Here is a 26,079-nt window from a genome sequence, read left to right on the forward strand (position 1 = left end):
TTTCGGAGTTTGCCACTGAACGTGGCCCAGTTTTTGGCAGCAACGGTTGCGATTTCGCGCAACTGCATCAATCAGCAGGATCAATCTCATTCGATCACACACACGCACGCACACACGCACGCATACTTGCCACGGGGGTGGTGCATGTGTGGGTAAGGTGCAACACGCCCGAACGAACTGACTGGCGGGAAGAAAGCGCCCCGTTTTGCAATCAACCTACCCTCCCCCCCACCCAGTTTGCTTCATCCGATTTCACCCCGTCCCCCCGTCCCCCCCGTGTCCCCGAGCCCAGGATGGAGTTCTTCGAGAAGGGCAGCATCGTCAACATCCAGCGCAGCGATGGTAAGTGTGTGTAGAGGGAGAGGGTGGGGGTTTTGTTGTTATTTTTGTTTTTGTTTTTAGTGCAGCCATTTCTCAGCCCCCGGTGTGCATCGGTGCATCGGTGCATTGGGGTGCCCTATTAATACACACCAACGTACGGGTACGGGAGGTGCCGCAGGGGGGAAAGCAGGAAAGGGAAAGGGAGGCATCCGGCGCTTGAAAAAGTATTAAAAATAAACCACCGCCTGCAACAAACTGCATCGCGGAGAGTGCATATAAAGGTGCATTGCCGTATAATGCCTCTTTTCGGTCGTTTTGCCACACACCGTTTCGCACGTGCTTCCCACGCGCGCGCGTGTGTGTGTGTGTTTGTGTGTGTACACACCCGGAATGCACAAGTTGCAGTATGTTGCGCGGCGTTGCATACACGCTGCAATTTGTGCATTTGCGCGCTGGTATTGGTGGTGAAGAAGGAACCTGACTCGGAAAATGCCAAGACATCCGCTGGAAAAAGGCCCCGCACGTGTGTGTGTGTGGGGGGTAGTGTGTTTTTTTTTGTAATGTCACCAGTCGAACGAAGCAGCTGAGACGCCATCTGCTTGCGTGGCTGTGTGTGTATATGTTCTTGGTTGGTTGGGTTTGCTTCTCTTCACGATTTACACCGGATGCCAGTTGGCCTTCGGTAGCTGGGTTTTTGTGAAGCCTAGCGGCTCATCTCGTGTGGTTGTATTGATTTATGACAAATCCTGTGTGCCGTTATGCTGCAGGATGTTCGAAAGGATCGTGAGGATAGCATTTGAGGGCATCGAAAGTCATTTGCTATAGTTTATTGTGGTTAAGAGGTCCTCGAAAACACGTTAGTTTTGAAGGCAAAAAGATGCGGATGTTTTTACTGATGAAGAACGTTTCTCATCATAGAAAGCCTAATATTGCTCATTATTATCAACAACCACATCGTCAGAGGAGTCTCTGCTCAACAATTGCATCTTTTCTTGCTCTCTTTAGTCAATGTTCTGTAAAAAAAAATAACTATTTATTGATGGGAAAGATGATAATACTCACATACTTGAAAAAGTAAGGAAAAAACGTAGTTTTGAGGCAAAAAGATTTAACAATAGATAGTTTAACACACGGGAAAATTCAACTGGGACTTTTGATGTGCTAAATTTGAGCTAAAACATTCATATTCATGGTTTATTGATGTGAAAGATTATACTTAAGTATTTAAAAGAGTAAGAAACAGATTAGTTTTGAAGCAAAAAGACTTAACAAAAGATAGTTTAACACGCAGAAAAACCAACTGGGTTTTTTATGGGTCAAATGTATTAAATTTGAAATAAAACATTCATCCTTTGTTTCATAATTAGAACAAAGATGGAGCAAATGGCGAATTAATATGTCTTACTTTAAGTGATTCATATTCTTTTTGTGGCACAACTTGCGCATTAGAAAACCCAAGGTTCTGCTTCGCATGAAATCATGAAAATTATCCCTTTGCAGTGTCTTGAACAAATGAAAATTCTTATTGGAACTGATCCTTTGCTGGAAAACCTCCTTGCTATAAGAATTATCTTGTTTTTTTTTTTTCTTTTATTACAAGCTTATTGCAAAAACCATTTGTAAATCCGGTACAACTATTGCTTTGTGATTTCTAAGGACTTCTTACCTACCATTCCTTTTCTCCAACGTGTCACCTTACGGCTCTGGTACGAAAATGCTTCCGAACCCCTCTTCTGAAGGTCATTCGTATGGCCAAGAAGAGCGATTCCACGCTGACGCCAGCTCGACCTTCTGCATTTTGCAGCAAACAGCCTATTGTCTTGCATTTTCTAGAGCTAGTCTACCGTTTTTTTTCTGTGTGCGTCATTTTTTACCCAACAAGATTCCAGCTGGTATACTTTTTAGCAGCATTTGTGCAATCCTAATCAAACCAACCCTGGGTTTTCTGCGTTTTCGTGTGACACTCACTTTGGATTGCTTCACTTTTACCTTCTTTTTTCGTTATATAAACCACTCGCGGTCCATTCGTCGCTGGCTGTTGGTGCAGAAAATTAAAACAAAAACCCAGCCCGGCGTAGCACCGGTAGCCAATTTGATGGAACATCCCATCGGCGATTGCCTGCACGTGTGCGTGTGTTTTTGTTCACATTCGCATCTATTAAGCGAGATTTGGCTTTTCCCTTCCATTGGTGGATTTTTCTTTTTTTTTTTCTCTCAAATCGCCAATTGGCCCATTTCCCAGCACACCGGCCTTTTTTTTCCTAAAAACCCACTGAGATATGCCACGGACTCGATCGCCTTGAGCAAAAAAAAGAAAAAAGAAATAAAACAGCCCCCATTCTTTCCCATCATGGAGGTCCACTCCCCCTCCCCCCCCCCCGCATCTACACATGCGTGGGCTGAAAAATCCACTAAAGTCCGCCCCTCGGGACGCTACCAAGGGCTTTCTTTGCGCCCCTTGCTGCATATCCGTGGCCAGAAAGGGCTCTCGAAGTCTTAACTTCCGATGGTTTCGCGACCACATGCCCAGGTGCGAGCGCGCGCGTGTGTGTGTGGATGCCCACGCGAAAAGTCGTCACCAGCGAGGCAAGCTTAAGCAAAAGAGAAAAAGATGAAGCAAAAAAAAATGTGAGAAGAAGCACGATCGCGGGTGTGTGTGGTGTTGGGTCAGCCGGGCTTTTTTTTCTAGTGGCCTCGTGCAGGGCGCGCGATGCTGTTGAGCAGAAATTATTACACGAACGCCCCTGCATTTTGGTGGAACTCGCGGTGCTGCCACAAAATACCCGCCTTCGTTTGCGCTGCTGGGGAAGGTGGGGTGTGCTGGGGTGAACGAGGGGGGGAGGGGGGGGAGGGCCACCTTTTTCAGTATACGCACGCGGTTTTCTTTGTCGGGATCGAATCGAATCGGAGTGGCTTTTTTTTTGCTTGTATTTTATCGTTGGGGGATTTTTTTTTATCGTCAATGTTCTCTCTCCCTCTCTCTTTCTCTCCCTATTTCGCATAATTCCACGACCCACGGTTTCGCGGGTTGGAAGTGTTGGAATTGTGCGCGAGCTCATCGCGCTTGTTCGCGATGGAAAACTATAACCAATTAACGAGGAAGTAAACATTGCGTTCACTGTTCTATTTGTCATTTTTCTATTTCTATATTTGCCATATCACCATAGAGGATAGATTATGCCGTTTTCTCGTTCCCTTAAATGGGAAGTTAAGCTTAATCAGCGTGCTCCTAGAACGCGTTTATTTGATTGAGAAGAAGTTTGGCTCGAAAAGACGCCTCCAATAAACCCGCTTTGTCGCGTGATTGAAGAACAATCGGGGACAATCGAGAAGTAAGGTCTCTCTTCTCGAACCCGCGGCCTTTCCTGGTGACGGTACTCACGCTTCCTTTATAGGCAGCACAGTATCCGACGTGAACGAGGATATATGTAGGGGTATTAAACGCTCGCGCATCGATCAAGCTCCGTGGCCGAGTCATTAGCGTGCCCGCGTCACAGGTGCGTGTTCCGGGTTTCGAATCTCACCCTTAACAAAGACTAAAACTTTTTTTTTCGTCACTAAACGATGATGCGATCCGTGCAAGTGGTGTGCAGCTTCCACCTAGCCATATGAGACGCACCACTAAAAGCAAGAGCCGGTGGTGATGCTGCGCATCAGAAAGAGATCGCTGCTTAAATATTGATTCTGCACAAACAGGGCGCTGACGTGCGTTGGTAGAACCACTGGCTCGGTGTTGAGCCTCCCACACCCGTGTTGGCGTGTTGATCCACCACCACGTTCACAACCCTCCCCACACACACACACACACACACGTGGTGGGATGCGCGCGCGCGATCGATCCTCGTTTGTGTGTGCAGGTGGTTTTTCTTTTCCGGGCGCCATCATGCCCCCCCCTGTACCGGTACTTCTGTACTCCAGGTGTGGTCGATGGCCAACGACTGGAAAGAACTCTGGTGCGTCGGGGTTCATGCCATCGATTAGTGTGTCCCGTGCCCGGCACCCGATCGTTGCGCTTCACTCACTCGCTCTCTCACTCGCTCACTCGATCGTTGCTCTGGCGAGTTCATTTCCGTTTTCGGCGATGAAGGTTCACCGGATGGCGTAGAGAGCACGATCGCGATCGGGATCGCGAGTACAAACCCATCGCGGGATCTCTCCATTAACGCGTTGGTGTGCGTGCACGGATTGGGTGTACGATCACCCAAAAAACGACTCATCGTGCTTTGGTGCTTTACGTAACAAAACACGTCCAACAACTGTCAAACAATGCGAGTCTTCTCGAATGAGAAGAAATAAAACACCCCAAACCCCTTCGGGATGAACCTTCTCTCACCCTTTTTTTTTTACCTCAACACACATACACAGAGGCACGTGTCGCTTCCAGGATTGACTGCTCGATCATTCCCCGCCGTCTGTTCTCGGGTTTCCAATGACTCATTTCACGAGCCGCGGTTTCGATGCCCTTTTGGAGGTGAACTGAGCGTGTGCGGATGTGCTTTCTCGCTTTCGCCAAACCCCATTACTCATCACGGGCCCCCCCCCCCCCTCTTCTTCCCCCGGATAAACCACGGGGTCATTTTTATGTTTCATTTTCTTTTTGCCTCACTTTTGAGGTTATGGAACCAGATTCATTTTTACGATCGTTTTACGAGCCCCGAGAATGTTGGCCTTTACGTAACCATGCGTGCATGTGCGTGTGCGTGCGTGTGTGGGAAACGTCATCTCGTGACGGTTCATCCTTTGAATGCGTGCAAAAAAAGGAAAAGAGCAAAGCCCTTTCTTTCTGATAATGCTGGCCCTTTTTTTTGCTGCAATCTTTGTTGCGATTCTACTCGGCTTTGTGAAATGTTTTGTTTAAAATTCCCTATCACGAACCTGGCTCCCCCTCGTGTGTGTGTGCGAGTGATGTCACATTTCTCTTTTGTTCAAACATTTGCACACATTTTATTGACATTTTGCTGGCTTCTGATAACCCACCGAGGGAAGAGTGCATCGAACAACCGGCGAAGTGCTCATAAGTGCAATATTTTATTCAACGTTTTTTTTTACGCTTCCTATCGTTTCCTTTTCCCATCGAGAATTTATTGCCTTTAGCGGGGGGTTTTGGTTTTGCTTTCTTTCTTTTTCTCTTCGGACCTTGGATTGATTAAGCGCACTAATCCAGGGGCGCTGCACCTTATCGCGATGGTGGAGCAAAATTTCGACAACCCGCTCTCCCCCCCCTCCTTCCCTTTCCTCTCCTCCTGTCACCTAATCACTTTCGGATGGTTGGAGATAAGATTTGCATTTTGTTTTTAACAGTTTTAACACTCTTTTTTTTCTTCTACCATTGCTTGCTTGCTTGGCTGATCCTGGGGCCGGCTTTGTGGGACAGTTTTCCCTTCGTTAAAGGCCTAGATTTGCCTGACCGCGCGCCTTCCCACCTTCCCCTCCACCCCGGTAGCTTGTGGGGTTTACCTTTTTTCTTGCTCCTAAGCTCATACATACTCACCCGGAGGGGGAGAAATTTTCCATGTTTCAATGCCAGCCATCCATCAAACAACCAAACAAGACCAAATTATTCGAAAGTTCACCGACAACTCGCGCCTCGGCTGCTGTGTGTGGTGTTTTCCCTCAACAGTGTCTCTCTCGCTCTCTCGCTCTTTGCCGTGCTTAATTTTTTTGCTTTCCACAGCCGCAACGTTGTTGAAATGCGGACCTACACGAAAGGAAAATCTTGCTCATAAAAACACTCACACACACACTGAGCCACGTGGGCATCATCGCGCTGGTTTTTCTCGCCATGCATTGCTGGTCAAGCAACCCCCCTCCTCACGTCCCTCGTCCCTCCCGAAACGTCTCACCAAGCAATCGGATCTGGGGATGTGTTTTCTTCGTTTTCCCCATGTGTCTTTTTTTTTCATATAAATATATTTATTTCTTTTTTCTTTCCCATTCCTTTTCAACTCATGTTTTGCTTAGAAATTGTTACGAAAATTGCCAATGCGATGAGAAGATATAAAAAAAATCCCCTCAACAAGCGGGCTGGATCAGCTGCTGGTGTGGGCTGGTTTTTTTTTTCTCACCATCTTTCCTTTCTCCCTGCCATTTCCTTGATCGATTTTCCCTTTTTGTTTCCTCCTCCCCCTTCTTCTTCTTCTTCTTCTTCATGCGACCTGCTGCCCTTCGCACCGTCACACAAACCGACGATCGGCGAAGGGGAAAATAGGGGGAGAGAAAGAGAGCGAAAAAAAAACCACGCGCGATAGAGATCGATCACAGGTGCGATGAGCTTAAAGCGTCCGTTTTCCACCCCCTTTTCGCGGTCGAACGCTTTCCCAGTGCTCGATATGAAACAATCAATTACACTCCCCGTAGGTGGGAAATCGAGTTTCGCAAGGCATCGTCTTGGGTTTGGTATTATTTCCCTCTTTTTTTTGCCGCCATTATGCCGTTAGGGTCGTTTTCTTTTCGTGTTAGCGCTTTGATAGGTGTTGACAATCGCCAGAAGCTGCTGCCGGTATTGCTCGAAATTTGCCGTGCAAAAACTATGCTGAGATGAAATTTGATAACAGTTTTGATGAGTCATTAAATCAAATTTCACCATAAAAAGTTGCTCAAATGTTGTGCTGATCGTTGGACATGATGGATCTTTCGTTCAAATAAAACCTTTATATGTTAATTTGATTACTTATTTTAAAAAAAAACAGTATTTTTGGGTGTATAAGAACGCTTTTCTTTGAGATCAGAGTAATTTTTGGAAAGAAGATTTTAATTTATTCAAGACAATCAAGGCTGCCAATTAGTTTTGCTTGAAGGGAATTATAACAAACTCAATGAACCTTAATCAGCTCACCAAACAACTCATGCCAATGCTAATGGTCTTGTCTTGAATTTTTGTTTAGAATTAAAGAAAATATCAATTAATCAATGAGTCATTATACACTTTCAATGGTGGTTCTAATAACCCTTCCATAGCATTTTAAGCTCAAAAAATCGTTGCATACAAAATTGCAGCCACTTCCCTTTTATAAATTCCCAGTTAAAACCAAAGAAGGCGTTCTTTTTTTATCAATATAAATTAATTTCACGCTTCAATTCCAACCAGATGAAAAAGAAAAGTTCCAGCACCAGGTGTTGCTGCAACGCACAAGCGAGTGAAAATGCTGAAAATAGCAATGATGTAAACGCTTCGCCAGCAAAACTGCTCCTTCGAGAAGGACACAAGTAGGCTGGTTAAAAAAAAAAACTCCCCAATATGCAAATGGCGCGTCAGGTTCGTTGCCAATCGCCGCCCAAGTCTTTCTAACACCCGTGTGTGCGTCGTAACTCATCACGTCGCAAATTACACAAAACCGACCGAGAATAGTTACATCGTTAAATTGAACCGTAAGGGTGGACAGTTTTTACGGTCCGTCTTTTTATTTTAATCGAGCTAACGAGTGCCAGGACGCGCGGGATGTCTGTCGGCCACGGGAACCGTTTTTGCTAATTTAGTTAAAATTTATCACCCATTTCAGGGGTGGCCTGGTTTTTATTGCATATCGGTAATAGATGCACGTACCTGTGCGAAGGTTAAGTGTGCCGCTCCATATTGGTGAGTTTAAAATTTACAACCACCCGCGGTTTTTGATGGGTTGTAAAATATTAAGCTCTCACTCAAAGACAGCGGGAAAAAAGCCCTCTGTCACGGGTCAGGACGAAACGCCTTTGCTTTCTTTTAACCCCGACCAACCCGACCAGCGCATGTGTGTGTGTTTGCGGCCACGGAAATGCAACCGAGATGATGTCATTGAGGGACTGCGCCATTGAACGTCGGTCGTGCCTTCCACAAAGTCCGAACCAGTTACCATGATTGGGCATCTCTCCATCGTGACCGTGACCCTGCGCGACGACGGAACATGAGCCGCTTCGTGCAAGGTAACAACGGCTGTCCCTTCCCTGCTGGTGTGTGTTGTAGCCCTTTGCGTTGAGGGGAGATGACGTTGGGTAAAAGAAAGAAAAGGTCCCCACGAAAAAGGGGGGCTTTCCTGAGACGTCGTTCGTTTGAACGGAAAGGAGCTTTATTTTTTTATACCATTAAAACCTTTGTGAGTCAGGGATGAACAACCTGCAAGCTGGGCGCAGAGGAGTGATTTATTTTTCACTTAGTTTTATTATTAATATGCAGCTGCATTATGGAGGAATGAAACGTCCCACAGTCCATTGATTTAGACAGTTATTATCCTGTTTATTTAATGAGCTTTAAACTAAGTGCAATAAAAATATAATCGAAGAGCGTATTGCAGCTTTGAAGCCTTCAGTAAATAAATGAATTATGAAGCTATTAAAAATGTTAAATACATGCAGACAAGTAATGCCTTTTTATATTGATAGCTCTAAAATTCTGCATTATTATTCAGTCGATATTCATTGCATTCGTTTGTACAGATCGTAATTTTTATGATCCTTTATGAAACGTTCACAATCCGGTTTTGATTTTTAAACCTGTTAAAATAATTTAGTACATAACAAATGGAAGAATCGTACACCTTTTCTGGTGTTGAATTATTAGCAATTGGTAGTTGAAAAATCATTTTTTATCAGCTTAATTGAACTGTGTCTCTGTTAATATTAGAAATAATTTTAAAATGCCATATTTTCGTGCATATAAAACCGGGCTTTACTCATGTAAGGGAGTTTTTCAAGCAAATATTAATCAAACACAACTGCTTTTGAGCAGACTGTTTAATTTATGCATTTAATGTGAGGAAGAAATCATGCATTCGATTCGAACTTTTTGAAATCATATTAGGTGTCTGTTATGATATTAAATTTCTTTATATTTTGTTCAGTATTAGCATTAATCTTCAATATGTACTGTATGTACATTATTTTTCCGAGAAGAGTTGTTTAAGGTACACACCGTTCATTTAAAGCTAATTTACATTAAATAGCTTCATAGGTTAATGAGTCATAATTGATATAACACCTCAAATCATCGCATTATTGACATTTCAACCGTTATAATTGCTTAAAATCAATAAAACAGACTCTGTGGGACGTAATTAATTAAAACTAGTTCAAATGTATAAATTCCTCTTCTTCGATAATGGAAATATTCGTAGACAAAGAGAGCTTTTATGCTCGCAAAAATACTCATTCCCACAACAGTAGACCTTGTTCACTCAAGGTGTATGCACCGATCGCGTTACATTTGATATCAGAAACATCTCAAACGTGAAAAACTTCCAATAAAGCACGCTTTTTTTTTTCTGCTCACAATCTGCTCTTGGCTCGTGTCCGTAACCGATACCCCTTTTGCCAACACAAAGAGCCCATAAGCGATAATGCAATTCTAGCGCTTTCGTGTGTCGCCCTCTCCTTCCCTTCCATCCTTTCCACCCCCCTTCCCCCTGCCACCTTCCACCCTCAGCCATCAAACATGCACGCAATCCGGATGCACTTTTGCTGCACCGTGCACAAATTGCACCGCTGCTGATAATACTTATAAAAGCACACATACATGTGTATATGTGGTGGGGGGTGGGGGGGTTGGAGGAGGTCATGTAAAATCGGTGTGTGTCTCACCCCTCTCTTCTCCCCTTATAACCGCCCGTTTTGGACGCGATATTGTCGCGAGCCCAAAAATAGGCCTTCCATGGTCCTCTGCGCAACTGCAACCGGACACCCCCCCCTCCGCTCCCACTCCCTCCTCTACCCTTCCCTTCTCTCGTCCCCCCCCCCCTCAGAGGTCGCATAACTCTAACGGACGCAAGGTCGTCACTTCTAAGGGCCGCCTTTCGATGCAAGGGTTGATGGGTGGGTGGGAGGGAGAAGGAGGTGGGGGGGGGGGTTGGAAGAGGAAAACGAACTCCTTCTCGGGTTGAGGATCTCGCGGATCTCTGAGGATGGTGACCTCAACGAAAAACTCCACGGTCTCGGAGCGTCGTGTGAATTAATCGTCCTTGGGCTTAGTTTAATATTGAATCGAATGAAAAATGGCTGCAGCATTGCACCAAAATGCATACAACAAGGGGAGGAGGAAGGGAGAGAGTTCTCTTTATGTGTGTGTGCGTGTGTGTACTCACTTCCATGCGCCTTATCGACCGCGGGTACGCGACTAACACATTGCTGTGCGTTCATTATCTCAAAAGGGTTTTCTTCGATGCTTATCGCATTTCCGTTGCGTGCTGTGCCGTGTTTGTGTAGCCCTTCAGCACGATGACCCTGTTGGGTGGACCCTTTCGTACGCTGGATGACTAATTTGGTTACATTTCCACAACTTTTCTGAGCGCAAATCAACCGGCTGTTGGTGACCGGGGAAATTCATTTTCCCAACGCCCCCTCGGGGTGGGCTGGAAAAGTTTAAATGTTTTTTTTTTCTCTCAAATCCATTTCCAATAACCCCTATTGTGCTTTGTGCACACATCGTGGGTGCACATCGGTGTTTGAAGCTCGAAAATGTGAGGCGTTAGTTTTTTTTCTAGCTCAAGCCAAAAGCAATCTAACCTTAACCCGGATCGTTATTAATTAGAATTTATAATGCGAGATCGTAAACAGTGCTCCATAAATTCTTCATTTCCGTCGATCGCGATCACTCTCTCTTTCTCTCTCTCTCTCTTTAAATGTTTCTTTCTTCTGGGGAAGCCCTCTTCGTTTGTGGCTTTCATAAAAAAAGCATTCGGAAGAAGGTGAACGAAACAAAAAAATAACACACACACACTACACGTGGCCGTGGAAAGCTGCAGGGAAACCTCCCCTCACCCCACGGCGGGCTTTCGTTGCACCGCTTTTTCCCTCCCACTGTCCTAATCGCCCACGGAAGCGACCGAAAAATGCGCGTTTCGTTGTGAAATATTGATCAAATATTGGGCCTGGAAATGGGGCCGTCTAGAAGAGGTGGTGGTGAAGGCTGGGTGGGGGGGGGCGGGAGGAAAAGGTTGAGGAGGCACTCTGCCAAATAGGGGAAATAATACCGCCCATGAGCGAGTGAGTGAAAGGTAAATTAAAGCGGTGGGTGAGTGCGAATGTGAGGTTAGCTTTTATGGAAGCCGCTGGGTTTGAAGAAAGCCGCACGAAGTGAAAAATGAACAAAACCTCACCTCACTTTAGCCCTTGAGGAAGGGGGGGGAGGTGGGTGCGGTGCCCGTGAAAAGCTTGTAACAGGCGAGATATCGCGAATAATAATTGCACGAAAACAAAACCCCAAATAGACAAGACAAGAGCGACAGAGAGAGAGAGCAAATGACCTCCCGTTTACACCAGCACAGCCCTTAAAAGGGTTTTTTTGTGTTTCTGAGGAAGCAACCCCTCGGTGGGTTAAGGGAGGGAAGTAAAATAAATAACGATTGTTACTCCACTGCACCGGAAAAGGAATTCACGACGTTAAATGGCGACGAGCGATGTAGGAAACGCGCGGATTCGGTGGCCTGGTGGAAGGTCGAGAACGGAACCATAAACTATAAACCCTGCCCCCTCTCAAACCCTCCCCCCCCCATGGCCCTCCGATAAACCTATACAAATCATCACCAAGGACGACCAGGCAAAGGGGGGAACAAAACGCGAACGCGTGGTGGAAAAGCGATGCCTTTGGGTGGTGGAGTTTTTACTTCGACACGGCGAGAGAGAGGTCCTTAACCGCTTCAACCCACCCTTCTAAACAAAAAAAAAAAAGCAGGCACGGAGGGTGCGTGTTGTCTGTGTCGTGCAGTCCGTTCGCTGAAGGGCGCTCGTCCTGGGAAAAAGGACCCTCAACGATCCTGTCGTCCAGTCGTCGTCATTCGTCGGTGCGCAACGGACGGGAAGAGTGGACGGAAAAATAAACGCCAGAAGCGCGCAGCATCAGCACCGTTTCGGGGTGAATGTCACCCACACACACACACACACACAGGCACACACACACGTCGATCACGTGAACCGCGTGGAAAAAAAACGGGAGACACATATTGCAGTTTGAATCGGTCGATCGCGCGGATCATTGCCCATTTGTGTCATCTCTGGGGGTCGTTTCATTGCCCGTCTGTGTGTGTGTACGTGCGTGCGTGTGTGAATCTCTCGCATACACACACAAACACACACGCGCGCGAACGAGAGACAACCCGCGAGTTTTGGTGATGTTGCGAGTCACAACCCGTCAGTAGCTGCACCGGAAGCGTTGGGCAAACAACGTACTAAAGAACCACATTTGAACTCCAAAACTCCCCGTGGTAGTTGTGTGTGCCTGCGTGTGTGTCCTCTGTAGTGTGTGTGTGTGTTGTGACGTATTTGGTGTCATGCTGTGGTTAAAGAAACGCCTCGGGACCCTTTTTGGGCGCTCATCGTCAAGCCGGCGGCGGGAAAATGATACTAAAAAGCGATCAAACCCACCACCAGCAGTTGCCGGAACGAGCCGCCAGATGGCGAAACCTGCTCCTCCACCACAGCAACCGGTGGAAGCTCACACATCCTGCGTGTCCTGTTCGCGAGGGAAAAAGTGTAAATGTTTTATTGCCTGATTTGCGTCATTTTTTGTTTGCTAAGAGGAAATCGCGTATCCTTTCACCGTATTTCGCCTTGTTTAAGGGATGTTTTATCTGTTCTCTCTCTTTCTCACGTCCACAGGTCGCGTTCACTCGGCGATGGTGTCGCGGTTCCACGAGGTGACACGTTCCGTCACGGTGGAATGGTACGAACGAGGTGAATCGAAGGGCAAGGAGATCGAACTCGACACCCTGCTCGAGCTGAACAAGACCGGAATGCCACCGGCGGCGATGGATGACGAGATGCGCAAGGATACACCTGCCCCGGCTAACTTGGCCCGTGTAAGTAAACCCGCTGGGGGGGAGAAAAAAAAAACAGGCCGATCGTTTTCCGCGCGGCCATGTTGTTTCGTTATGCCCTAATTTGGTGGGGTTTGCTGTATTGATTAGCGGATTGACTTCCTCCCTTCGGGGAAGGGTTTTTCGACCTTCTTTTCGCATCTTTTTTGGTGCAAAATGTCGGCGTTAGTACGGCTGGTAGGTTGGTTGAAGTAACGATCGAATGAGGAGTGAGCAGTTGAAGAATTAAGTGAGAGTTTCTTTCGATTTCCAACACGTTTTTCTAATTCACTATCACATACCTGTTGGATTTCACTTTGATTTCTCTCTGAGAGGGTCTAAAGTGCTAGAACACCTGCTAACAGGAGAGTCAACTCTATTTCCTGCAACTAAATTAACTTCCTCAGCAAGGTCACAATCGACGAATGTAAAGAAAGATTTCGCAGTAGCAGACACTCCAGCACCATGTCTGGATTTTTTGGAACAAGGATAACGCTTCTGACAATGGCACTGGTACCTCACATTGGTGCCTCTATTCAACGATCGTGACCTCAAAAGCATTCCGACGAGGTTTAACGGGAACGTTCAGAACAACCTCCTCAATATTGTGTGTCCAATTTGTGTCCATCATGTGGACGCTAGTTGTGGACGAATTCTAAATTCACAATACACCACGGAACCAAAGGAAGACTCCACAGCGTACGGTGGAACCAAACTGCGAGCGGCTTTATCTTTGCACGTCGCAAATTGTCGGAAAATAAACGACCCCCGACCACCGTATTGATTCCCTTCAAAAAAAGGACCTAAAAAGAGCGAACACCGCACGTCCTCAATCATCACCATTACAAGCCAGTTTAGCAGTTGTTCCTGCGCGGAACTTCCGTTACCAAAACAACAACCACCTGCACTGTCGCACAGGCGTAGCTAAGGTATCCTGCTCCTGCTCCAGGATGCTTGGTGTGTAGGCTTTTGTTGAAGCATTGGCTAAAGGCCTTTGCATTTTCGCCGCTCCTCCCTTGTGCGGGTGTGCGTTTTCCCTTTGAGGGAGGGTTGTTTTTCAACAAACTGCCGAAAAAACGCAACCAAACACCATAGCGACGGCACGGTGTGTGCGAATCACCGGTCGGCAGCAGATAGAAGGGAAAAACTCACCCGACTAGGACTCGGTTGTGCACATCCGCTGCTTCACAGTGAGTGTACGGTATCGAACGGAACCACACGTGGTGGGAAAGCAAAATAGCGCATCCTCTTCCGGTGGCTAGTGATCGTTATCCTTTGTTGGCGGGAAAGAGGGTGATCTTTTTCTTTGATTTCGCTCGTGCGCGCGTCTGAGTGGAGATGGTTCCGATTTATTTTGAAATTAATTTAGTCGAACCGGATCGACCGTTGGCTGAATGTGTCCTTCGGCGTGGGCCTCCGAACAGGCGCAAGGACGCCAACAACAACGATCGTGGTGGTGGAACGGTGAAGGAGTCCCGGAATGATGGCGTGGAAGTAGTTAAGGTACCGTGAAAGTGGGATAATGGAGAAGATCTACGATTTAAAAGCGACATTTGTCACTTTTTGAAGTCCTTTTAGACATTCCCTCCAATGTTGAATAAGGAGCAAATATAAACTTAAAATGCATACTTATGTACATGAACTCCACTGCTATAAGACCTTCAACACGATCCAAAGCACCAATACCATCAGATTCAAATTGTTTCAAACTATGCGCCGAATCTATAGTTTAAAAATGTATGAGTCTTAATAATGACTTGTGGTGTATGCTCGATTATTGATGGGTCAATTGAATTAATAAGCGTGGCAAAATCAATAGGGAAAACTCGAACAATCAGACCACTGGAATCTGGGTCATGTGTGCCTGTGAATCGGCCAGATGTTACCAACACCACGAAGGTTATCTTCGATATTAGCACCTCAAAGAAAGCCTCAAAGATATCTTCTAGCGGGAATATTCGTGCAGAACGGATTTGTTTATCACTTACGAATCCGGAACCTGATTCTGATTCCCAGTCCCTGTTGCTGAAAGTAGAAGGAATGTTACTTATTCGTTAAAGTACTTAATAATATCTTCATGAAGACTGAAAAAGGAACTCACTAAAGTATGTTCTAGCTCTATTATCAGCCACAGTTGACACCTGAACAAGGATTTATTTTTATCCACACACAGACACGCACCGTTGAAGGTGCCAGGGAAATGATGTCGATTAAAGTGTGATGACAGCTGTTGGGAAACCTTCGTGATCGATTGTCCTCAGATTTATCGTCCCCTGTCTCCCGTTCGTGCGTTCTAACATGTAATTAACCACAATATTCCGTTGTTTTTCTCTTTCTCTCTCTCTTCCATGATCTTTCTTTCCCTCGCTGTTTCCACCCGTCTGTGCACTACGAAAAAAAAAATGCGCTAACATGCTTAAATCAACAAAAAAACCCCCGCTGTATACGAACCTCTCCATCCGTGTTGGATTTGCTCAAACAAATTTTGATTTGCGCGCTAAAAAAAACCCCTTTTCCCGAAACCTAACCTCAAAACCCTCACTCAAACCAAATCCCCCGGTATTTAGCGATCGAGTTCCATCGAAGACGAAGAGGACTCCCAGCCAGAACAAACGGTAGGCGGCTCGCAAAATCATCATCTTGCATTAATCACCTTTCTGTTCTGCTTGCTTCCCGCATCACACTGCCACCCTTTTTTGTGTGATATATATATGTGTGTGTGTATGTCTGTGCCACCCTGGAAACTCTCCTCCCAGTGTCCCGTTCACACCACACACCGCTTTCGTTCCCGCACCGTACTGCTGCAGCTTCCGTTCGTTCACTCGTTGTGTTGCTCTCCTTTTTTTTATGCTCTCTGGTTGGTTTTTCTTGTATTATGGTTTTAGTTTTTGCGTTCCTCTTTTCTTATCTAGCTACACTTGGGTGCATTAAAGGTGTTTATGTTTCGTACTTTTCTGTTCCTGTTTGGTTTCATCTCTTTCTGCTCGTCTCGTTTCGGTTTCGTGTTGGCTTATTTAGATGTATTTCGAGCATTCATTTCTGGCTCGCTTGAATTTTTGCACCCGTGCTAGCTTTCCGCACAAAATTTCTACTACACACCCAAACACACACACACACACGTGCACACTTCCCGTCGTCTCGTGTGTTGCACTTCCGCCACCCCGGCAGTGTTCAAGAGACAGAAGGAGATCCATTTCCTGCGGGTTGTGACTTTCCATTTGCGCCCCATTTCATCATTAATAATGCTCTCTTTTTTTTATCTTCCTCTTTTTTTTTTGGATGCCCCTTCCGGAACCACAACCGCTGGATCACACAATCAATCTGGCCACTCCCATCAACCCCCCCTTCACCGGATCTGAACATGCAAACCGACAGAATGCAACGCAAGCGGCGATCCGATTCCACAACATCATGGCGCAACGAGCGGAATCGGCCAAAAACGTGACGCAACCGATGGGTCCGGTATCGTCCGCCCTAAACCGGGTGAACAACACGGCCGGCCAGCAACCGGCCCGTGCTGCCGAGCAGCAACAACAGCAACAGCAGCAGCAGCAGCAGCTGGGGGCAACCGTTCGCACCAACGCCAAAGGTAACGTACCTTTTTTTTTCTAGCGGACGCACACAAACTTGACCTTTGGCTTAAGCGGTGTTGCAACACGAGCACGATGGTTGATCGATGGTCCTGCCGGTCTGCTGACCCCATTTTCGTCCTGACTAATGCTAGGCGACCGGAACCGCAACACAGAAAAAGAGGCTCGACAATGGAGAGAGAGACGTACATTGAAATGCTGGGTCTCCCCTAATCGGTGGTGGAAAATTGCTCACGGCTCGTAAAAAAGGCGGCAGGATATTAGACGCAAACACACACACGTTCACAAAGAGCATGTTAAACTTCATTAGGGCGTGAGAGCAAATATCGTGTGATATCTTCGACTACTGCACGAGCTCTAGTTGTTAGCCAACGATCGAAGCAGTTAGTAATGAGTGAAAGAGCGAGAGAGCGTGTAGTAAAAGAAGAAGAAAAAAACCCCACCGTGATTATTATAAATGAAGGAGAAAAAAAAAGGATATCAGGGAAAGGGGAAAAGTCGCCGTGACAAAGGACACGCAGGGTAGGCAACATTGGAATACTAATGACGTGAGCCACCATAATTGTCTCGGGCTGCATTGTTCACTCCACCACATATGGCTCGCTGACATTGGCAGGACACGCCACAAAGGACCTTAGAGGTCCTGCACGAAAGGGGGCCCCTATGAAGAAAGGCCTGGTCATAATCGGTCGGTGCTTCGTTGTGTGGTGCAGATTGCGTTCGTGGTGAGCTTCACCACAAACACCCACGGAACGGATGTCAATCGGTTCTGGTTTGGTGTGGAAAGCGATGAAACATAAATGACTTTCGAAGGCACAAAACCGAAACCACATCCTGTCAGGACACGCGCATGACGTTGGAAGGATCTCGCCCGGTGGGTGGGCATACGATTAGAGAGAGCCAGCGTTGTTTTGTGCCCTGTGCGATGGTACCAACTGGCCAGTAGTTGCGGAATCATCGGCAGGAGTAGAGGACGCCTTTTGGTCGCGCCACCCGAGAGAGAGAGAGAAAAAGAAAGACAGAGAAGTGTGTAGAGGGCTCCCGGGACGAGTGATAAGGGTAAAGGATGGCCGGAAAATTGCTGATGCATGTATGCGCGGGAATTGAATCTGCTCCTTCGCCAGTGTGTTGAGTCATACCGAGTTCGAGACGGTGATTGTGATCGATTCGTACAGCGCAGTTGATGCAGCAGTTGATTAGATAGGCCCTGGGGAATGGTTCCAATTTTACGGACGATTTAATGTTTCGTGACGCCTTGGTGGGTCGGTTGTTGGCCTCACGATAGCCTTCTGGTGCTGCTGGTTTAGGTTTACTAGGACGCGTTCCATGAGGTGTTGTTGCAGGTGTCTAAAAAAAAAGGAAGCTACAATCCATTCAATACACGTTAATACAGTGATGTGTCGGAAGGTGTCCTTTTGTGAAATTTGATCAACTACAGGACGGTGTGTATCGAGGCTGAAGAAGGCAAGCTATCTGGACACAGGGTGTTAGAAATTGACACACCAATAAATGCTGGGAAACGTTACGAATGACGCACACTCTGCACTCTGTAGCAATGGTTGAACGATGGAAGGCTGTCTGTTTTTTTGAGATTGATTAAGAGAGAGTCCTAGTGTCAGCTCCATCTAAGGCTTTGATGGCCTCTTTCCGTTCACATTGGAGCTGCGTGAAAAGCGAATCATTGTTGAATGCGAATACTTTATTAACCGACCTATGTTGGGTGTTGAACGATTGACCCTTTCTTATCCTAAGACACTACTCTGTTGAAAACAGCTCTGATGGTTGCTCATGCCACGGGTTCTTCGCTGGCCGCGGTCGTTGTTGTCGTGGTCGAAGCCGTGGTTGTGGTCGTGGCCGTGACTGGTGCCGTGGTGGTGCTTTCACACATCAGCGAGTCAGCAGAGCGATCGGCAAACTTGTTCACGCTCTCAATCAACCGATCGAAGTTGAGGCTGTGCGAGTTGAGCGCGTTGTTCATGGTGTTGATCGCGTAGAACTTGGCACCGTTCAACAGCCGGCTCAGGTACTCCACCTTCAGCTTGCCGTTGTTGAACAGCTCCGCGAGGATGGGAAGCGACTTCCCGATGGCTTTGTTCCAGATCTTGCTCAGCTTGCTGCTCTTGGGGAAGAGTGATGCGATCTTCACCTGGGCAAGAACAGACGCGTTGGGGTTAGGTTTCCACCCGATGGGCTTCCTGAAACACATCTCAGGAGGTTTTTCCTTACCTTCGCGTCCTCGAACAACATAGAACCACCGAGTTCGGTGACATACAGCAGGTCGTCACTCTCCTCGTACTCCGCGTCCATCCGAAGCGTCACATTGTGTAGCTCCAGGAAGGACGTCCCATTGGCACCGTTTAGGGACGTGTGCGCGAACACCGTCACATTCGCTAAGTTGAGCGTCGCAGTAGCCTTAGTACGGCTGAAACGCAGCCGTGTTGGATCCCACTCGAAATCATCTAACCCGTACACGGTGATGTTGGACACCACAACGCTAAATCTATTTTTTATTTGTCATTGACCAAAAACGGGCGGTGAGTGTTTTGTAGTGTCGGACAGAACCAAGAGCACTTACTTCTTTAGTGTCAGCAGATCGAACGACGTCTTTAGGGAGTAGCTCAGCTTCAGAGGCACGAGCGATGGAATGCCGAACATCGGGTAACCACAGGGTAGTTGGGTCTTAAGCACGCTGAAGAACTTATCCACTTTCTCCTCTGTAGGTAGGGTCGTTTATGAGCAAAGTAGGTACAACATTGATGTACCGACAGCGTGTACTTACTGTTAAAGTTGTACGGATCCGTTGGACTCGGAGTCGTCGGAGGAACGCTAACCGTTTGCACCGACACATCTGGTTCAGCATCTGCTCGCACTCGAGCACCACCCATCGCCACCAGGACGATTGCGACCAATGCCAGCATCACGGGGCGTTCCATAGCTTCTCGAGGCACTTTGAAGTTTGATTGGGAGGTTCGCTAGAGCACGTTTCGCAACTGAACTGCACTTGCGTTCCGTTTCGATGGGTTAGATCTCGAGCAAAACCTCTAGAACGAGCGTGAATCTCTCAAGATCGACCTACTAACCTCAGCACACCGAACAGAACACCGATCACCACAACACACCGTGCGCAAGGTTCTCACTCTGTTGCGTCCCGCGAGTCGCTTCGCGTTGTCTGACGCCCAAAATCGCTTCCCCACTATCATTTATACACTTTTTCGCGGCGGGCGTCACCGAAGAAAGTGGCAACCAAACTGGTTTACCACCTTTTTAGTTTTCGGGAACCCACCTCACCTCGATGTTGCGAGGCTTCCTTCGTGCCGTTTGTTCCCCCTTTTTTTTCCCAACCTTTGGCCACGCCAGGTTCTTGCCCGGTTTTCCGTCGCATCGGTGTAACGGTTCTTTGTGCGCTCTTGGGGATGTGTGTTTTTTTGTCTCTGTCTCGTCCCTCTCTCTTTCGTCGTGGATTTTCTATTCGTCCCAAATCAATTCCCGCTGTTCCGGAGCGATGAAAGTGGTCACTAGAATGCAGGCAACTCGGTAGCACATTAGGAGATTTCTCTCGTGCAGCTTAGACTGGCGGCAGACGACGAACCCGATGCTCCAGACAGCTCGCTGTAGAAAGCTTGTGGTCGGAGCCACTATATGTAGGGCTCACCGGGCTTGGGAGATGTATCATAAAAAAAAAGCATATCTATATAAAGAAAACGACCAAAAATCCCACCTAAGGTCGGAGGGCCACATGGGCGTGGGGAACGCGTTTCACCCGTGGTTCCGTGACCTAAAGACATCCTTCCCGGGTGCGGAGGTGAGAGCGATTTACGGCAACCTGTCAGCCTTATCAGCTAATTGGGTGTAGCTGCTTGTTTGCTTTTTTCTTAGGCCGAGCTCCTTTCGGAACACCTCGGGACGTACCCGTTATTTTTACCGGACCGAGGGTGCCTTTTTTCAATTTCTCCCTTTCGCGCGACCTGAGCATTATACATCCAGCATCCTGCAGCTGGCGTCTTGCGCCGTTGGAAAACCAGTTCTTCTGCCCCGACGTGGGTGTTGCTGCGATGTTCTGCGGTTGCGTTTCTGGGCCCGTTCTGGTTTTCGCTGGGTCGGCTTTTTTGGAGCGTTAACTTGGTGACAAATGGGGTTACGGGTTTGGATGGCCTTTTTTTTAATTTTCACTTAAACGGGACATGCTCAGTGCTTTTTTTTCTTAGGAAACATTTGGTTCTTTCACTTCCAACTGGTAACGCTTTGTACAGTAGGTCAATGTGAACGGTTTTCCAGTATGCGGTCTTATGAGCATGGTTGGATAAAACAAAAAGAGCAGGAAGCATTTAAAAACAAAAATATCTCAAGTACCGTTAAAATGCTGTATCGAACCATTTTCTCTGCCTTATGTAAAAGGTTTTTTTTTCCTTTCTTTTGCTTTTAATAAAAATGTGGTACACGTTGAGAAGCTCTTCCATTTTCAAAAAGATTTTTTTCGTTTCCCTTTAATTTTCAGCTGCCCGGAACACTATCGTCAATTACAACAATCAGGCTGGGCGCCCTTCGATAGCCACAAATAAACCAGCGGCAGATCAACCATTCGAGTCTCGAGCACAACAGAAGGTAAGCCCTCAATTCTTGGCGGGGAAAAAAACCAGCCTCACAACACTCTAATGTATATGACACTTTTTGCAGGCTCTGACACGACTGACAGTCAACAACATGCAGCAGCAACAGCAGCAGCAAAATCAATCTGCCTCGCAGGTGAGCTCGAACGCCAACAATGCAGTTGCCGGTTCCATACCACGCCGGTCATCCTGCGTCGTTACGGTTGGCATCATGGAGGAGAACCGCATCAAGCAGCGCGACAAGTTCAAGGTGATGCGCGAAAAGAAGAACGCCCTCATGAACCAGGACGGGGGCAACCCGAACTGGGAGTTCGTTAACATGATCCGCGAGTACCAGAACACGATCGACTTCCGCCCGCTGGATGGGCAACCGGTCGAGCTGCATCAGATCACGGTGTGTGTCCGGAAGCGGCCACTCAGCCAGAAAGAGCTCATGCGCAAGGAGATTGACGTGATTTGCGTGCCGAACAAGAACACGCTGATTGTGCATGAACCGAAGACGAAGGTCGACCTCACGAAGTATCTCGACAATCAGAAGTTCCGATTTGATTACACCTTTGACGATACGTGCACAAACGAGACGGTTTACACGTAAGCTACCCTTAGCCGGGTTTGTTGGTTTGGATCCCTCTCTTAACTACGGATTCGTCTCTGTTCTTACAGCTACACCGCCAAACCGTTGGTACAGTCCGTTTTCGAAGGGGCCATGGCAACCTGCTTCGCATATGGTCAGACTGGTTCTGGCAAGACGCACACGATGGGTGGCAGCTTCAACGGGCGCACCCAGGACAGCAAGAGTGGAATTTACGCACAGGCGGCTAAGGACATATTCGAGCATCTACGCAGCCCGAAGTACGCCTCGCTGAACCTGGTGGTATCAGCTAGCTTTTTTGAAATTTACAGTGGCAAGGTAGGTGGATGTCCCTTCGGGTAGGACCTTGCAATCGATAACGACACTCCTTATCCGCTCCCATTCTACCTCGTGCAGGTGTTCGATCTGCTATCAAACAAGCGCAAGATACGCGTGCTGGAAGACGGCAAGAAACAGGTGCAACTCGTTGGTTTGACGGAGAAAGAGATGGACTCAGTCGAGGAGGTCCTGGCGCTTATCAGTAGTGGTAACACCATCCGAACATCCGGCCAGACGGCGGCCAACACAAACTCGTCCCGCTCGCATGCCATCTTCTCGCTGACGCTGCGGGTCCGCGGCACGAGCAAGGTGCACGGCAAGTTCTCGTTCATCGATCTCGCCGGCAACGAGCGGGGTGCGGACACATCCTCGGAGGATCGGCGCACGCGCATGGAAAGCTCGGAGATCAATAAATCGCTGCTGGCCCTGAAGGAGTGCATCCGAGCGCTCGGGCGCCAGAACTATCTGCCGTTCCGTAGCAGCATCCTGACGCACGTGCTGCGCGATTCCTTCATCGGGGAGAACATCCGGACGTGCATGATAGCGATGATTGCGCCTGGTATGACGTCCTGCGAGCACACGCTCAACACGCTGCGTTATGCGCACCGTGCGAAGGAACTGTCCGTGAACGAGCGGATCGACGAGGAGGAACCGATGGAGAGCGATGAGCCGGTTAATAACGGTGGCATCAGCAATCGGAACGATCTAGCCCAGCTGCGGTCGCTTAACGTAAGCTTAGGTCTTTTTTTTTACTGTGAGGACATCACTCACGTAACACGCACGCACACTTGTAGGAACACGAAATGTCGATGGAGATGTACAATCAGCACACGGCCATATCGGATCTGCAGCAGAAGGAAGAAGAGGTTCTCGACAATCATCAGCGGATGATCGAATTTTTGGAAAAGTTCGTACCCGAGGCAAAGGAGCTGTACAACCTCTCGAATCTGGTGGACTACGATCAGGATGGTAAGCGGTAGTTGTTATTCGGTTGATTATCTATAGATTTGTGTTGATGGTCTTGAAAAATCATCTCTGCTGCTGACTGCTTTCTATTGTAGTTTCATTTAGACAAAAGATTGAATATGGTTATCAACATTCTTTATAATATAGTTGTATAAAGCGTTTCTTATTCAGAATATCTCGATTCAATTGTATCGAATCGTCAAAGCTAAAGCGATATGTAGTAAACTCAATTGTATATTAACTTTTTTTCATATAGGCTTTTTCTATAATAGCTTAATATAATATTTTTTCCTTAAGAAATAACTCGACTTCAAAGAATCCAGCCTACGATGTAATCTTATACGTAGTAAACAAAATTATATTTTTAATATTATTTCATATAGTATCTTTCATATATTATTTTCTTAATATATGAAGGTACAAAACATTAATACATTTTTGAGTATTACGAATATTGATCGTATTGGTTATTAGGTCGACAAGTAGGTTTATAAATTTCCTTCCATTTTGGTCTTATGGTTATTGAAAAAGAATTGAAATTGAACTTACATTTTGATCTATCGAAGATTACAGTGAATAGAGTACAGTGAATTTATAAATAGAAAGTCATTACAGTATTTTCGCCCTAAGATTAATGATAATTTCAATTTATTATTTATATTTTCAAAATGTATCGGCTGAAATCGATTTAAATATTTAAATCGGCTGAAAGGAAAACAATATTTAATGTTAATGCAATAATCTAATTTGATTTATTATGGATAAGTCTAGTAACTAAAATTTAGATGTTTTTATTATTTTTAATAGTGCACCACTTTTAATTTCTTCGCTGTTTTCTTATTCTTTTTAGCCTACTGTAAACGCGGTGAGGAGCTGTTCACGCAACTAGCCGAAATTGCCAACTCTATCAAGGATTTGATGTCCGAGTTCCGTACCAAGCTGGCACAAGAGGAGATGGTTTCGCAATCAACCAAAACGAACCATCGCAAGTAGAACCGTTGATGCACTTACAGAAATGAGTTCAAACCTTTTCTCTTCTTAATACCTTGACTGCCAAGCGTTTTTAGGGGTTGTGATAAATTCTTGGCTTTCCTTGCGCTCTTTCTTATTCGAATAATATGTTGTTCTAAATATTCCAATTGCGTTTTCAAAATCAAGCGTTTTTGTCGTCACCCAATAGTGGGTGAAATGGCTTCCTGCGAAATTTGCCGACACCCTCTTTTGGGTGGCGCCGCACTCAAGGTGTTGAACAACAACAAAAAGTTTTGATTACGATCCACGTTCCTTGTATGTAGCCGCTCTTCCTCGTCCTTCTCCTTCATTCCCTCTTCCCACACACCACGCTGGTCTGGTGGTCCTCATCCTTTGCGGCCCGAGGACAACCAATCGTGAAAAGTAGTAACGGCATCATGGCAGGCCAATATCGTTGCGTAAAAAGACAGACAAACGGGCGCATCAGTAGAACCCCGTATCATTAAAAGGCCCAACGAGTGCGTTGTGTGACATTCTAGTCGACGGTATCCCGCCAGGTCGTCCGGCTAAACTTGCTGAACGAACCGGAACGGATTATCGTTGTGTCACATTCCCGTGGGAGTAAAGCCAGTAAAGCGAACGTCAGGGCAAAACATTCCCAATTTATGAGATTTTCCTTTCCATTTTCAACACGTGCGGCCCGCCATGTCACTTGAAGCAGGGATATGCATTTTTAGATTTTTTTTTAAATATTTTTGAGGCGTTTATCAAGCACTAGAACCTAACCTAAACAAGCACACGCACGCGTAGTGTACATCGTGTTTTTGCATCTTTTCGCCCATCAGCCATCCTTTTGCTTCACGCCCTGGGCAGTATTGTGAGTAGTATTATTTCGCAGCGAACCGGTTTCGACTGTGTATTTTTTTCCTTTCCCATAAGCTTCGACTAGTATCAGGGAGTTAGATCTCTCTTACCGTCTGACTCGCGGAAGATGTCCTTTTTTACTTATCAGGCGCTACAACTGCTTAGCGGTCTAGGCCTATCAATCTCTAATCCCGGCCTTTTTCGCGGACGTATTCACGCCATCACTCCATCTCAGTTTAGCGCTACCAGGACTTTAAGGGCTGGGTCGTCCGGTGCCATTCTAATGACGTGACCAGCCCACTGGAGCCTAGTGAGTCTGATTCGCTGTACGAAAGTATCGTATAGTTCATAGAGCTCATCATTGTATAGGCTATTGTCCTTCCACACATACGGGGCCAAAAATCTATCGGAACATCGTCCTCTCGAACGCAACTAAGAGGGTTTCGGCAGCTTAGGACAAGGTCCATGTCTCAGAGGCGTATATATACTGGATGTACTGGAAATATGAATGTTTTATATAGGTCCCGCCAGCACCCTCGCGCGCAATTGTACTAATTTTTGACCCAAGATAGGTGAAGTTTTTTTACGACTTCAAAATTTCGCTCACCCTTCATCTCTGCCTAGATTTGAATTAGTATTTGTTAGCAGGGCCGCTGACGGTGCCACCATCATTTTGGTTTTTGTCTCGTTTATCATCACGAGAGCCGCAAACCAATGATGGTCTATGCCATCAGCGTATGGCAGGATCTGGATCGACTTGTAGAAGATGGTCCCCGAGGATTCCATTCCTGACTCGAGTTTCCCTTAAAATTAATTTCCCGCTCACGCTACAGCACATCGGGAATGGCGACGGTGCAAAGTAGTACACCCTTTTGTTTCAGATAACGCCTCATCACATCTCGACCACAGCTCAGAGGTATGAAAAGTGTCTTTGATAGATACGTGAGGGCAAAACTGATGTCGAAATAGAGGTGGAAAAATAATAACAAATCCCCCAAAGGCTGGTAAAGCGTACGAGCGCACCAAATCCCGCAAAACTATTTTATCATGCTATTTGTAATTAATTTTATCATTAAAACTTCAATTGTTGT

The 26,079-nt window shown here is 46.6% G+C and overlaps 1 protein-coding gene across 1 annotated transcript; it reads left to right on the forward strand.

The window, feature by feature from the left end:
• The first annotated feature begins 293 nt into the window (after nucleotides 1–293).
• Nucleotides 294–24,205, forward strand: LOC128728610 (kinesin-like protein Klp10A). Its single transcript, XM_053822238.1, has 10 exons — nucleotides 294–342; nucleotides 12,883–13,082; nucleotides 15,647–15,694; nucleotides 16,455–16,668; nucleotides 21,165–21,271; nucleotides 21,344–21,867; nucleotides 21,940–22,186; nucleotides 22,265–22,915; nucleotides 22,981–23,155; nucleotides 24,003–24,205. Exons 1-10 carry the CDS (start codon nucleotides 294–296, stop codon nucleotides 24,143–24,145), a joined length of 2,358 nt encoding a protein of 785 aa, XP_053678213.1. The 3' UTR covers nucleotides 24,146–24,205.
• The last annotated feature ends 1,874 nt before the right edge of the window (nucleotides 24,206–26,079 follow it).

This window comes from Anopheles nili, chromosome X (genome assembly GCF_943737925.1).
Source record: "Anopheles nili chromosome X, idAnoNiliSN_F5_01, whole genome shotgun sequence".
Lineage (NCBI taxonomy): Eukaryota > Metazoa > Arthropoda > Insecta > Diptera > Culicidae > Anopheles > Anopheles nili.